This window comes from Halichoeres trimaculatus, unplaced genomic scaffold, assembly GCF_033239565.1.
Source record: "Halichoeres trimaculatus isolate MK-OKI-2021-1 unplaced genomic scaffold, fHalTri1.1 fHalTri1_scaffold_5, whole genome shotgun sequence".
Lineage (NCBI taxonomy): Eukaryota > Metazoa > Chordata > Actinopteri > Labriformes > Labridae > Halichoeres > Halichoeres trimaculatus.
The window spans coordinates 12,839,679-12,853,881 of record NW_027437183.1 but is presented as its reverse complement, the minus strand read 5'-3'; the positions used below and the strand labels follow the sequence as shown (position 1 = coordinate 12,853,881).

The 14,203-nt window shown below is 39.9% G+C and overlaps 1 protein-coding gene across 1 annotated transcript in view; it reads left to right on the top strand.

Moving 5' to 3' along the window:
- hsd17b4 (hydroxysteroid (17-beta) dehydrogenase 4) overlaps nt 1-13,624 on the top strand; it is a 30,744-nt gene extending 17,120 nt beyond the window's left edge. The window contains exons 13-25 of the mRNA XM_074671080.1: nt 1,961-2,073; nt 2,146-2,269; nt 2,434-2,485; nt 4,412-4,483; nt 5,337-5,440; nt 5,549-5,614; nt 5,954-6,023; nt 6,160-6,266; nt 6,488-6,574; nt 6,704-6,790; nt 7,741-7,879; nt 9,925-10,052; nt 12,731-13,624. Coding sequence (XP_074527181.1) covers nt 1,961-2,073; nt 2,146-2,269; nt 2,434-2,485; nt 4,412-4,483; nt 5,337-5,440; nt 5,549-5,614; nt 5,954-6,023; nt 6,160-6,266; nt 6,488-6,574; nt 6,704-6,790; nt 7,741-7,879; nt 9,925-10,052; nt 12,731-12,820 — 1,239 coding nt within the window. The 3' untranslated portion in view covers nt 12,821-13,624. The remainder of the gene's footprint in view (nt 1-1,960; nt 2,074-2,145; nt 2,270-2,433; nt 2,486-4,411; nt 4,484-5,336; nt 5,441-5,548; nt 5,615-5,953; nt 6,024-6,159; nt 6,267-6,487; nt 6,575-6,703; nt 6,791-7,740; nt 7,880-9,924; nt 10,053-12,730) is intronic.
- The last annotated feature ends 579 nt before the right edge of the window (nt 13,625-14,203 follow it).

Here is a 14,203-nt window from a genome sequence, read left to right as displayed (position 1 = left end):
TCCAAACAGAAAATTTCCAAACAATTGAAAATACAGGGCTTTTGGGGACGCTTCACTTCATGAATAAGTGTTTTTGGCTGCAGCTGCAAAAAGGGTTTTAATAATTCTTCAAACCATTGCCTGAAAGAGGTATTAAGTGACATAATTAAACCCTACTAAAATGTGAGAGGTATAATAGATAGAAGACAATGACTAAATAAGTAAATAATTTAACTAATGAATGACTTTTTGACTTGACTCTCTGTTCAGCGTCTCACTGAAGCTCTTCAATGATTGAGGAGGCTCCAGCACAGATCTCAGGCACAGATAAGTTAGAGATTTAAAATATTTACAACACAACTAAGGATTCCACCTTCCTGAGCTCTAAAAAGCCTTCATGACTTGGAGTACTTACCTCCTGATTACTGTGCCGAGTTCCAGCTCATTATCAAGCTGCTCGTTAGCAGAAGCGCAGAGACAAAAATCAAACATCTCTCTATTTCTGGCCAAGTTCAGGATCTGTGTTAAGAAGGTGCTGATCACTTACAGACGGTCTGAGCAGGCCCAGGAGTACCTCCACAAACTGCTGATTTGTCTTTTTCTCTAAGACCTCACAGGTCTTTAAACTCAGGATTGCTGCTGATAACAGAGTAAATAAACAGTTTTTTATTGGCCTCCAAATCATGTCCATGTAGGTTCTTCTTTGCAGCCTTAAGAAATGAGATAGAGTGTATTATTAAGCTCATGTACACACAAGGGTGCCGTTGTGATATTTCTTCATTTGCTCCTCTTAAATTTTTCTTTTTTTCATAACAAGTTAATAGGTTTGCAGTCGAGCCAGCAGCTCCTATTTTTTTAAGCACTGCATCTGTGTTATTTAGACACTGGTGCTTTGAATAAAGGTCCAACATTGGCAAGCTAAAATGATCATAATGACTCATAATGGCAGTGCTAAAACACTGACATTAAAGAGGATTATTATTTTTATTAGATTAGTATGTCTCTTCATATTTTGCTAACATTATTGAATGTCAGTACTAAATGTCAACACCAGGGTGAATCTCCAGAGAAGTCACACAAGAATCAAACGAGAGACACACATGAGAGTTGTTTGTGTATTGGATATTTTTTGCTTCAAAACTTTCCAGGTAAATTTTGGTGTTCAAAAATATGGCAATGTTTTATGATTCATCATTTTAGATGGTTGCATTTCTCATGGCATTGACTTTAGAGCATGGTAACAGTGGAGAAGGCTTCCGATATGCTTGGGGGTTCAACCTGTTGTGTCGAAGTGTTTCAGACTGAGGCTGAAATGAGTATTTTCAGAGACATCAATCTGACTACAAAGCTTTCTGAAGGTCCTTATTTAGATACATCACACAAAGTATTAATGAAATGTTGTATCAATACAGTGATAGCGCATGATTAACATTCAGGGGGAAATCATACACAGTGGTTCTATGATATTTGAATATAATTTATCCATGTAGATGTATTAAGTCAAAAAAATGTGTGATGATCTCCACATGCTAACTGATTAACTGTTATTCAACAAAATAATACAGATTATTCTAAACTGTCAGTTCTGCATGTTTACTATTAAACTATGTAATTCTTCAGGAAGGTTGTGTATTGATGCGTTTTTTTTCTTTAGATATTTATCAGAAAAGTATCAGACTAATAAAGATGTAATTTTAAGATGGCAATAAATGAAATCCTTCTGCGACAGTTGTTACATTTTGCAAACAGAAATGTCAGCCTTGTATTGGAGCCAAATTAATAGTCATCTGATTGCCAAAGTCAGCAGGTTTTATTTCTGATGCTTGTGAGTGTCAGTACAAAATTTATTCAGTAATTAATCAAATAGCTGTTAAGATATTAAAGTCTGGATTTACAGTTGAATGCAGACAGTGTTTCTGACCTTCAGGTTGTTGTGACAAAAAGCTGAATAATTAAAGATCCTCACCCACTCTCTCATCAGGCTGAAGCTGTGGGTCAAAAGATACCGGCCACCACATTCGACTTCAGCCATGTTCAGTGTATCCTCTACGCTCTGGGGGTCGGCATGTCCACTCAGGATCCAGACCACCTAAGGTGAGTATGACCCTTGTTAAAAAGAGAGTGTGTTTTCATTGAGGTTCTTCATGGTTTGATATTTCTCTGTAGGTTCCTGTATGAGAACCATCCAGACTTCGGTGCCCTCCCCACCTTTGGGGTCATTCCCTCTCAGGCGGCCATGATGGAGGGTGGCTTGAGCTCAGTCCCTGGACTCAACATTGATTTGACACGGGTCAGAAAACAACTACCTTTTAATGATAAAACATGTCATAAAGCTGAATGTGAGGAGGTTGTTGTGTGAACCTTTGCTTCTTTGTATAAATGATATTTTTCACACAGCACTGCAGCACACAGCTCTCATGCTTCATTCACAGTCGTCTTGTCTTGTTTGTGCAGGTGCTGCACGGAGAGCAGTATCTTGAGCTCTTTAAGCCTTTACCAACTTCAGGTATATCCTTCCTGTTTCCATTTAAATACACCCACTTTATTGCCTATAAATACTTAATGTAATTACTGTGGATGTAACATAAAAACGAGGGGATTAAAAGGATGGATTCATTTAGCTGGATGTAACACATTATAAAACAGAGGCCAGTCTGAGTTTAATAGGTGATTAAGTTTCAACTTTGAGTCCCTCTAAAGGTTTTGTGGGGCTGTTTTTGTGCCTCTTTATAAAACAGGATCTCTTAATGCTCAGCCGGTGTACCTCTTAAGCTCTGATAGATGTTGAACTGTGTGACCTTGTAATGTTGAGGTATGTCTGGATCATTCTTGGACCTGTTTATCTTTCTCATTTTTATCATGGCTCCAAACTCAACTCAGCTCTAAATTCACTCAGCTCAACTTAGCTATGCAGTCTCAGTTTTAATATATCAGTCTCTAACGGAGAGTAATTTTGATTGAAAATTGAATATTTGGAATTGTATTTCATGACAACTTGGATTTTTGATGATCAAGCTTTGAACAAAGTTGGTTCCAAGAAATGACTGGTATTTGATCAAAGGGTATTTTTCTGAGTTTATATATGTACGCTGATGCATTAAAATGTGTTTTTAATTTTTTTTTAGTTAAATCAATGGACTGAGATTTGTGTTACCAAAAACTTTTAAAAGCATGATCTGAAAATGAATTTAATGTTATGAAACTGAATTTATTTGCTTTAAAACTGTATTCAAACAACTAAAACATTTTAACTCTCTGTATTCTTTAAATACAAAAATACAAAATTCTATTTCAGTTTAGCACAGCACGACTATTACATCATCTACGTAATCAAGCACAGATTTCAGGTCTCCTCATGTCTGAGAAAACTCAAGTTTCAAAAAAACCTGATTATTCCGTCCCCCAGGCGTCATGGAAAAGGTGCCATCCTCTTCACTCCCATTCAGGTGAAGAATACAGCCACAGGCTGTAGAGGAGTATTTGTGGACGCAAAGAGAATTTCTGTGAATCTGTGCTCAGTCACTCTTTCTTACGGACACAAATGACAAAGTGGTTGTGCCATGCTGAGTTGAAGTTGAAATGTAAAAACTGAATCTGAATGGTTCAGACTGAAACTGATTGTGTATTTTTGTATGTAAGTAAGGATGGGTACCTTTTGCATTCAAAACGATACGGTACTGATGCCTGGTACCTGGCAATCGGTACCAGTACTCAACGGTACCAATTTTTGGTACTTTTTGGTGTTTATGTGGTAAAAAATATCAATTTGTTAAATAATAAAGTATTAATTTTTTTTTTTAATTTAGCAGATTTATTCTTTAATATATAAACTTGCAATGCTGTGTTCATGTCCAGCATGGACAATAGCCTACACTCCCTTACTGTCACAAGGATGCATTTAGGTACCTAAACACGGCACCTTTTGATTTTACGTGAAACAGTATCTGGTACTTTTGACAAAATTCGATTGGTACCTATAAAAGTACCTAATTTGGTACCCATCCCTATATGTAAGGAACACAAAAAGTTGAATTTTCAAGTAGTTTAAACACAATTTCAAAGCAAATAAATTCAGTAATGCTAAAATGTTAAATCAAATTTCAAATTATACTTCTTAAATTCACTATCATTTCTGGAATTCAGTTTCTAGTGGCTCAAATCTCAGCCCATCTAGATTTTATGTAAGATGAGGACAATTGAAATTTCTGAAGGTGAGGCATGTAATCCCTGAAAAGTGAGCAGTAGCAGGACAAAATGTGTAAAAGTCTTTTGGGGTTTGTAAAACTGTCAGATTTTCTCAGACTTATTGATCATACATGTGTACCCAAAGAGGCTCGTATTAAAGTTGATTTTCAGCTTATTTAAAGGAACTTTGTGCAATAGTATAGTTTATGCGAGTGTTTTATGTTAACACGCTGTAATACCTCTTCAGGTAAACTGATCTCTCAGGCCACTGTAGCAGACGTGTTGGACAAAGGCTCTGGAGCCCTCATCCTCCTGGATGGTGAGTTTCACTCTGTGTAGCATACACCGTATTTATTCCATATCATCACTTTAATGTGTGTTTTTCCTGAAAGCTGTCTCTCGGGCTGAATTAATGAGTTAATTTTCAGTCTGTGTCTGCAGGGACTGAAATAATGGACTGAGAATGGCTCCTATTTTTGTTTGACAATTCTATAGAGAAAGACGGTCTTAGAACCACTCTGATCTATAATTAATCCGACTTAAAACAAATAACACGAGGCTCGGGGTTCCCTGAGGATTCACAGAGGGAGAAACTTCATGCAATTTCTTTATTCACAGTGAAGCAGTCAGTTTCTGTTCTCCTCCTAGTGAGTGAGAGTGAAGTTATTTGTGTCTGAGACAGCTCAACGTCCTGCAGAGGCAGCTCTGTTTGTTTTTATGCTTGGTTATGTTTCCAACTGGCCCTAATGAAATTAACCAGGCCGTACGGTGAAAGGAGTGTGGATTAGATTCCTTGTGACAGCTGCTAATTGTTTCTTCACAGTCTCTTTCCATGTGGGCCGTTTGTCATGCTCTAAATAAACTATAAATGTGCTGTGATGAGCAAATGTGGCTGAAGCAGGTGTTAGTTTGACCGTGGTTATTGTACTTAATGTCATGATGTTAAATTGTGTTGAGTTGGATTTCATCAGAGGTGACGTTAATTAGTCCCAATTTATAAATAAGCAAACAGTGAAGGAGGTCTCACTCTGAAATGAACTGCAGCAGATTCACCGCTTTGTTTTTTTCTCTTTGTTTCTGTTGAATTTACCAAACAAAAATTTAAAATTTGCACTGAGCACGTCTGCCACCTCAGATATGCTTTTAAAAGCCACATTTGTGCTGCTTCACAGTGAACACCTACCATGGCGACGAGCTGATTTGTTTTAACCAGTTTTCAGTGTTTGTGGTCGGAGCCGGAGGCTTTGGAGGGAAGAGAGCGTCTGAGAAAGCCAAGGTTCGTGTTCTCTATTAGTTTAACTCAAACATAAAGCTCAAGAAGAGACACTATAAGTAAACGCTGCCTTCTTTTTGACGTGTTTCATTTATTTTTTGTTTCCTCCAGGCTGCTCTGCCTCCACCTAATCGAGCACCAGATGCTGTGGTGATTGATTCCACCACAAAAGACCAAGTGAGTGCATCTGTGTGGGTTTAAGTTTCAGGATAAATCACTGGCATTGACGATGTGGGTGAGAACAGGACATATTGTTTTGTGCCTTTAAGAAAATCGTTTTAGAAGAAGAAATGCTGACTGTAAGAGGCAGCAGAAATTAAAACCAGAGGAAACTGAAAAACTGAATCCTCTGAGAGATTCTAACGACTTCATCACTTCAAAGCCATTTTTATTTTAGGTATCTCTCCTACCGCCCTCATAATAATTTAATTTCACTCCACATCTGTGTGAGGAAAGTTCAGTGGTTTATGAATTAGATATAGATCTAAACAATATCCGTTTCCCCTGTGGTTACAGGCGGCCCTGTACCGTCTGAGCGGAGACTGGAACCCTCTCCACATAGACCCTGACTTTGCTGCTATGGGAGGTGAGAGCGCCTCTTTATGCTGTTTATCCTTAAAGATGTCATCCAGATTCATCCAGTCAAAACTAAACTTTCTGTAGGATTTGATGTCAAACGATGCATTTTGGTCTCATCTATTCTTAAAATGCCCTTTGGTCAGGCTTTAAGGCTCCCATCCTGCACGGCTTGTGCTCATTCGGCTTTGCTGCGAGACATGTCCTCAAGCACTTTGCTGCCAATGACCCCTCAAGATTCAAGGCGATCAAGGTACACGACACATGTGACTCAATGATCCTGTGGAATCTGTCACATCAAGCAACACATAGATCATCAGACAGACAGTTGGTTTTATTTAGGACTAATGATGCATTTCTGTTCACTGTATCATGTGCCTGCACCTCATTTCTGTCTGTTTTTCCTCATTACTACAACAGGTCTAACCCACACTTCAGGCTTAAGCAGCCTCTCTGACTCTGTCTCCCTTTCAGGTTCGCTTTGTGAAGCCAGTGCAGCCAGGGCAGTCTCTACAGACTGAGATGTGGAAGGAAGGCAACAGGATTCACATCCAGTGCAAAGTCAGTCCCTTAAATTCAGTGTAATGAAATTACATATTCAAACAGACCTTTGGTCAAATGGGTCTGTGCTTTTCCTCTGTAAGTGTTCTGCATCTGTCATTCTCAGTGAGGCTTTTCTCTGTGCTATAGGTGAAGGAGACTGATGCTGTTGTGCTGTCTGGAGCCTACGTGGATTTACATGGAGCACCCGAAGCTTCTCCAGAGAATCTCCCTCAGGTTAGACGGTCTGAAAACGCTCCATTAGGAAAACATCGGCTCAGACTTCCCTGGGCCAGGTTGCTGATTTGTATATGTTCAGGGAAATGTGTGGAGTCAATAACTACCCACTTTTAATGTTTGAGAAACTTCATCCTTTCATGTTTATGAATGCATGAAACCATGTTTTAAAGGGACTGTGAGGAGTTTAAAAATGATCTTGAAAAGTCTCCCTTCTAGATTAATGCCTGATCGTAATCCACACTTTAAAATTAGATTGTCAGTGCCTATATTGTCGGTTACAGGTTATTTTAAATTGCTACTTCTTAGCTTCCAGGCCAGGTCAACCAGGACGGGATTGATTACATCACGTCTAGGTCTCTATGACAACACCACACCGGCTCAAGAAGTTTAGCAGTGAGAAGAGATTAAACACAGAAACCTGTGTTTTTCTCTGCTAAACTAATTTCTGTGATTCATTTTGTAGTGATAGTGGACACAGGAGCCTAACAGTCAAACAAAAAAAAGGACAGAATAGCAGAAGAAACAAGAGAGTGATACAGCTTGAGCTAAAGGCTAACACAGGGGCTTTACAATTTGTGATAATGTTCATTCCAACCCACATGCAGCTTTTATTCTGCAGTGGTGGTGTTTGGGTGTTGTCACATTAGCCTACAGATACCTCAGAGCACTGAGCTGCTAATGTCACTAACATATACCTGACTACTACAACATTTGCTTCATGTCACGTTTCAAACCGTATTGCTATGCAACTGTACTGACAAATACCTTACCTCGTGCGTTGTATTCAGTAAAAAGTTGTTTTGAACAAAGAAAATTTGTTTTGATCCGATCTCCAATTAATCAATTTAAAATTGAACACATATGGCTGTTTAGCCCGGCACATTTGAAACATAATCAGTGATTTGATCGAATCCCTGAAATAAACATTTCTCCTTTGCTGCCTGCAGGGAGCAGGCCTTCAGAGTGAGCTGGTGTTTGCAGAGATCGGTCGCCGTATCAAAGACTTGGGCTCAGAGCTGGTGAAAAAGGTGAACGCTGTGTTCGGCTGGGAGATCACTAAAGACGGCAAGAGCTCTGCAGAGTGGAGTAAGTGCTCTTGATGCTTTATTTAACACACCACTTGTTCAATGCCATTGCACTGTGAGAGAAATAAAAAATCATTTCAGTTCAGATTTAAAGTGTTCTTCAAGGGGAGATTCTTTTCGTAGAGAGGCTGCATAACAAAACATTGACACAGTTAACCACAGGAAAATAAGCAGCAGAGCACTTAGAGAGATCAGACCACCAAGGCCTCTGTGAGATATCCGTCTGCAGGGAAAACTACTTCACATGTGTGGATCTGTTCCCTGTTAAAATGTGTTTCAGACTTACTGAAGAGTCATCAGCTCAGCTCTGATTATTCATTTGGGATCAGGATACAACATTTTATTAGTTTTCCCTCCAGCTTTGTATGAAAATGTGTCCGGCAGTTTAGCCTAATCCTGCTGACAAACAGAAAACGCCAACATCACCTCCTCTGCTGAGGTAATAAAGACAGCGAGGACATCAAACTGCTGATCCAATGGAAGGTTCATAATGTGAAAAAAGTACAAAAACCTGAGATGAGATAAAGTGCTAATCTGCACAGGGAGCCAAGAGAGAGTTCCCTCAGAATAAAGAGCATTTATTAATCATATTAGAAAAATTAAAACCTAAACCTGCTGCACATAACCCCCGGGAATCTCCAACATGAGGGGAGCGCTGTCAAGTTCCTGAAAAGGGGTTTGTCTGCATTTCTTTGATGAACTGAAGTTTCCTGCTAAAAGAAAAACTCACAAAGAAGATTAAGTCTCATCTGTCATTTCGCGCCGTTTAGATTCCCACATGAGCTCGGTGAGAAGGTCAGGGCTGGTGCTGTGATTGAATTTTTACACCACGTACCTCCTGTCAGAAGTGAAACCACTCTGCTGCTCAGAGCAGCCCTTTCATTAAGTTCGCTGTGTTCTGCAACTTGGGTTAAAAAACCTCCGACTGTTCAGAGGAACCGGGGTTGGAAAACTGTTTTATCAACATGCTGAGGATTTAAGACCCCTGAATATGAATCAAAAAAATCTGCTGGCCGTTTAAAAGGCAGCAGATTTTTTTGCAGATGGTTTTAATCTGCTTTAGAGTTGAAATAGGTTCCTTAAGCACAGTTATAAAAACAAGAGAAGAAGGAAACTTGCACTTTTAGGGGAAGCTTTTCTTCTTTTTCTGTAAAACAAGAATGACGGCTGCTGACAGGCTCTGTGTTTGGTGTCACAGTAGAAAAACAGAAAGCCTGATTTCCTTTTCATCATGTTTAATGAGGCCTGTTTATTTTATTATCCTGTAACTGCAAAATGGTTCACTGCTGCAATTTTTAAGATAACTGGTCCGACTGTTGCAGGATTTTATTTTGACCAATCGGAAAAAAGGTTTTCTCAAAGCCTAACCTTCAGAGTTCATACACATATCGATCACTGGATCCTCTGAGCTTTATTTAGACCCTCACTCCTAAAGATCCCCAGTTGCTGTACAAATATTCTGCAAGTTGATGTGCAGCTAACAAGCTGTCAGATAAATCATTTTCAATACTTTTCAAACTTCCTCAAAACAAATTTCTCTCCTCAGTCTACAATTTTATTCTTCCACTCATAATCTTACCTGCTAGTGGGGAGAAATTGGGGCCTCTGCTGAGAAACTTAGATTTGGATCCAACTTTCTGGAGCGAACCGCTTATTTGATCCACTTGTGTCGATGCAAAATCACCAGAAAATTGTTTTTAAAGCTTGCAGCTGCACATTGTTACAAAGAAGAGAAAAAAAGAGGGAAAAAGGGGCAAGGATCGGACCAATCAGAAACAGGCAGCAGTGGTGGCCCCATCTCTTGAGCTTTTGCAGTTTTAGACAGAGATAAACCTACTAAGCTCCCTGAGTTTAAGCAAAAGATTCCTGGTTAACATGCTGCCAACAGGCTTTCAAACAAAACACTAAAACTTGAAACAATAAATCCAAACAGGAGTGAGATCTGAATGAAAGGGTGAGCACTCCATGAAACACTTGTCAAGTGTTTGAGTCTTTCGTTTTTCTCCTCTGTTGTGACTCTTTGTTTCCTCGCTGGTGTTCTCTCAGCTATTGATCTGAAGAATGGGACTGGTTCCTTACACAAAGGCCCGTACAGCGGGAAGGCGGACGTGACCTTCACCGTGTCAGATGAAGACTTCATGGAAGTGGTGCAGGGGAAACTCAACCCTCAGAAGGTAAAACAGAAGAATTCAGCTGCAGAGAATATTTGTTGCATGCTTCTTGTGTTGTGTGTGACATCACTCATTGGCATCTAAAGAGGAGTGATGGAGCACTGTGGTGACAGCTGCTGACTTCCTGCTTGTAAAATGGACTTTGGTTTAAAGCTTTTATTTGACAGAATTGGCCACGCCCTTAATGCAGCGTTAGCCTAAAGTCCCTTGGAGAACCTTCTAAGTGAGCTTGAAAAATTCTCCTTTATGCCTGTTCGTAATCCATGATCTAAAATGTGATTCACAGATCTGAAACAGTTTATTTCTTAGTGTTTCCCTGTCCTGTCTGGGCCGTCTGTTTTGATTTATGGCAGAAATGGTGCATTCCATTTTTACTCGGAACTGGGAAGTCAGAAGTGGGAATGACGTCATCTCCGAGATAAACCGTTCCAGTTGCCAAGTTGGAAAAACTTGCCATAACAGCAATATATATGTATATAAACATCAAATAATACTATGCATACAACTGATTTATTGTGACAATTCTAAGAGACTATAACAGGAGCTTAATTACTGTTTACCCCTGAAGTCGTAATTTCCTACTGGGAACTCGGAGGTGGTGTGGATGCTCCGACTTCCCAGTTGGAAATTCCAGTTGGGTGTTCCCACACAGAACATAGAAATTCCTAATTCCAAGTACAAAATGGAACGCACCGATAGACTCAAAGTTCCTATGACAACACCACGCTGGCTGAAAAAGTTAGCAGTAAAAAGCAGGATGTGTTCTGTTGCCTTAAAAAAAAAAGAAGAAAGATTTTTTAGATCATAGCTGTGTCCCAATTCAGGGGCTGCAGCCTACAAAGGCTGAATATGAAGACCAATTACAGTCACAGTGGTGCATCGAAGGCTGTCCCATTTCAAATGCTCCTTCAAATGTGGCCGACAAATCCGGCTTCCTTTTTGGGTGCCGCAAAGGACGGTTTCGGTGAATCCTTCGTAGCCTCACGTATCCCAAGATCCATTGCGTGTGAACGCCGAGGATGATGGACACGGCCGAACTCCAAAAAGAGTCCTGTTTTACCGGACATGAAGGATTTCTGGCAACAACTTTGTGATTGTGTTTCTAAAACATCAAAGAATGTGTAAATCTGTGTTGTTTGGGCTCTTTTCAAGTAATATACTGAAGAAAAACAGTTTTTTATACATTTTCTCATTATTATATAAAAATATGTTCATAAATGTTAATTCTCTGGGAAAAAAAAGTTACTAGGTGTTTTTTATTTATTATTTTTTACAAGGAATTCAAAAAAGACATTTAATCATTTCAGAAGCTTGTATTTTACGCTTTTTTTTAAATCTATCATCCCCCCAGCACTTATTCAAATGTTGAAAATGTATGATGTTGCCTTACTCTCATGTAAATGGTGGTTCTATACTCTATCAAAAAAGAAAATAATAATATTAATAATAATAATGAGGCATAGTAAAAAATGGTAAAAATCATCCTGTTTCAAATGTGAGGTTTTGGTTTACGTGGTTTTGAAAAGTAATGTAAGCCTGACAGGTGACAGGCGCCACTGCGTGACGTTGAGGGTGACAAACAGAAAATGCTTCGTAGACCAGATCGTCTCAATTCAGTTTAGCCTATGTGGTCTATGCAGGCTACGAGGGCCAGGTCCTTCAAAGTCTACAGCCTACAGAAACTGCAGCCCCTGAATTGAGACACAGCCTAATTGTGTATCAATGGTCAATGCTGGAGCTAGTTTTTGGAGTCAACCTTAAGTGGACAGTGGAGGAACTGCAGCGTTTTATGACCTCTCATTGGCTTCATTTTTGAGCACTGGAGTTGCTGCCTGGTTCCACACCAGGTTAAAAGCTTTTCTTCTGCATGTTCGTTCTTACATGAGCTCGAGTGTTTCTGCCTTTCACCCACTTTGGTGTAAATGGACTCATATTTTATACCTTGTCTTTTTTCCAATACCAAAATGACTCCTTGTACACCCTAATCAGAGTCGGAGTATCTCTGAAGAGCCCTTCTGTCCGCTCTGACTTCCCTCCTGATCTCAGAGGAAGAGCGCGACGCAGTGATCTATCAAACAAAGTTCAGAAAGCACTCAGCGGAGTAATCAATTGACTCTACTTGTTATGTCTGAAGCATCTCATCCGTCACAGGGATCGGCCATCACTGTACAGAATTTATACGCTTCCTGGAGCGCTGAGTATTGATCCAAGGCCTGTGTGTGTGTGTGCAGTCTTTACTATGTGCTGAAGATCCCCTGGGCTGAGTCCTTTCCGGGCTTTCCTGACAATAAAAGGAGCAGCAGGAGGAAGATTAGTTCAGAGAGTGAAAAGAAAAAGAAGAGGTGCTGCTCTCATCCAGGTTCATCAGAAGCGCTATCCTGTGATTGATTTCAGTGGAGAAGAGCGCAGCATTGTCTCCGCAGTTCACTTCAGCCAATGAGGAGAAATTTTTGCAGCACTTCTCAGCAGCTGTGGTCCCATGTCCTCTTTTAGCTCCAGACCTGGCTTCTTGTTTTTTTTATTTGTTAGAAGTAGAAGCTGCAGGCTCTTTGCCCCTGTTTACTCTCCATGTGCTCCAGAAAAACAGCTTAACATCTAAGCAGCCAGAAATCAGGGGACATTGTGCTTTCTTGGAAGAAATAAAGAGGAACCACTCATGTGTGTCTCTGTTGTTTTCTCAGGCGTTCTTCTCCGGCAAGCTGAAGGTTAGAGGCAACATCATGCTGAGTCAGAAGCTGGAGGTCATCCTGAAGGACTATGCCAAGCTGTGAGCTCCACAAACCACCAATCAGGCAACTCCTGGAGCCCCCCAGCTTCCCCGCTCCATCTCCCTCCCTGTGTCCGTCTGCTCCTCTCATCCTGATCTGTGTGTGTGCTTACACGGTTTTCCTCTCAAGGGAGAGGCCTGGGGAAATGACCCTACAATGATAGCACTACTTCAGGATGAGTTCTGTCACTTAAATGAACTTTCATTGTAATCACACATGGTACAAAGGCTCCTGAATAAGTGAGAGGGTGTCTCTGTCCTAACAAATCCAGGATGTTCTTCTACAGCTAGCAGGAGGTATCAAGTTCAAACAAACAGACCGGAGACAGAGTGTTAACATCATCTCAGCAGGTTGAAGTTTGCTCTGTCCTCACTTAATGTGCACTTAAAACAACCGCCTTCAAACTTTCAAAGTTCACTTCAAAGTTGAACTAAGCATTTATTTTTATTCATTGACTTTAGATCTTATTAAAAGTGTTAAACTGATTTAATTCATTAAAACCAATGAAGCAGAAATACATTTCCTCTTGATTAGTAGCAACAGCTGTGTGGCGTGGTTCTGCCTCACTCTGGATAAATACTCCTGAGGAAGAGAAAACATTAATCAACTCAATCAGCTTGACTGGAGTTAAATTCTGTGTTTGCTTTTTTGTTCAACAGATTCTTCAGTCTGCTCAGTCAGAACTAATTCTGTACCTAAATTATGTTTAACATCTATAGCTGTGCAGTTTGAGACAAAATGATTCTTACTTACATTGTTATATCACTGTAATAAACATCTAATGGTTACTCTTTTAATAAAATAAAGTATCCAGACTTAAAACCTGTTTTTTTCATGTTTGCTTTGAATGTATCAGAGTATTCAGCAACTTAAAGCGGGGGTATTCTGATTTCCTATGTTTCACACATGGGTGTAAAGCAACAATGCTGAATGTTCAGACTAAATGTGCAGACTTTCTGACCTCTACAGATTCATATGTTGTAGAAATCTTTGAATCTGTAAAGTGCCTAAAACAGCACAAGATCTTCATGAGACTTGCTGAAATGATGAGGTCATTGCATAAGGATCTGCTAACTGGTTCAAGGTACATTGAAGGTGCGGGCCTTAAACACCATGGTCTGCCAAAGGGCTGGCCAATCCGAGGTTAGGGGGTTGTGGGGCAGGAAGCCTTACATACCCCTTTACGACCAAGCTGCGCAAGTGCTAATTCTAGGCCAGTGTCGGACTTAGCACTGGTTCTCTGTGTTTCCACTGATAAAGAACTGACTCTTTCTTATTCAGAACTTGAACTGGAAGCAAAATTAAAACAACAATGCGTTGTCTCCTGTAGATGATATCACTTGTAGATGTTATTCTATTTAACGGACTAAAAATCCTTGTGTCATT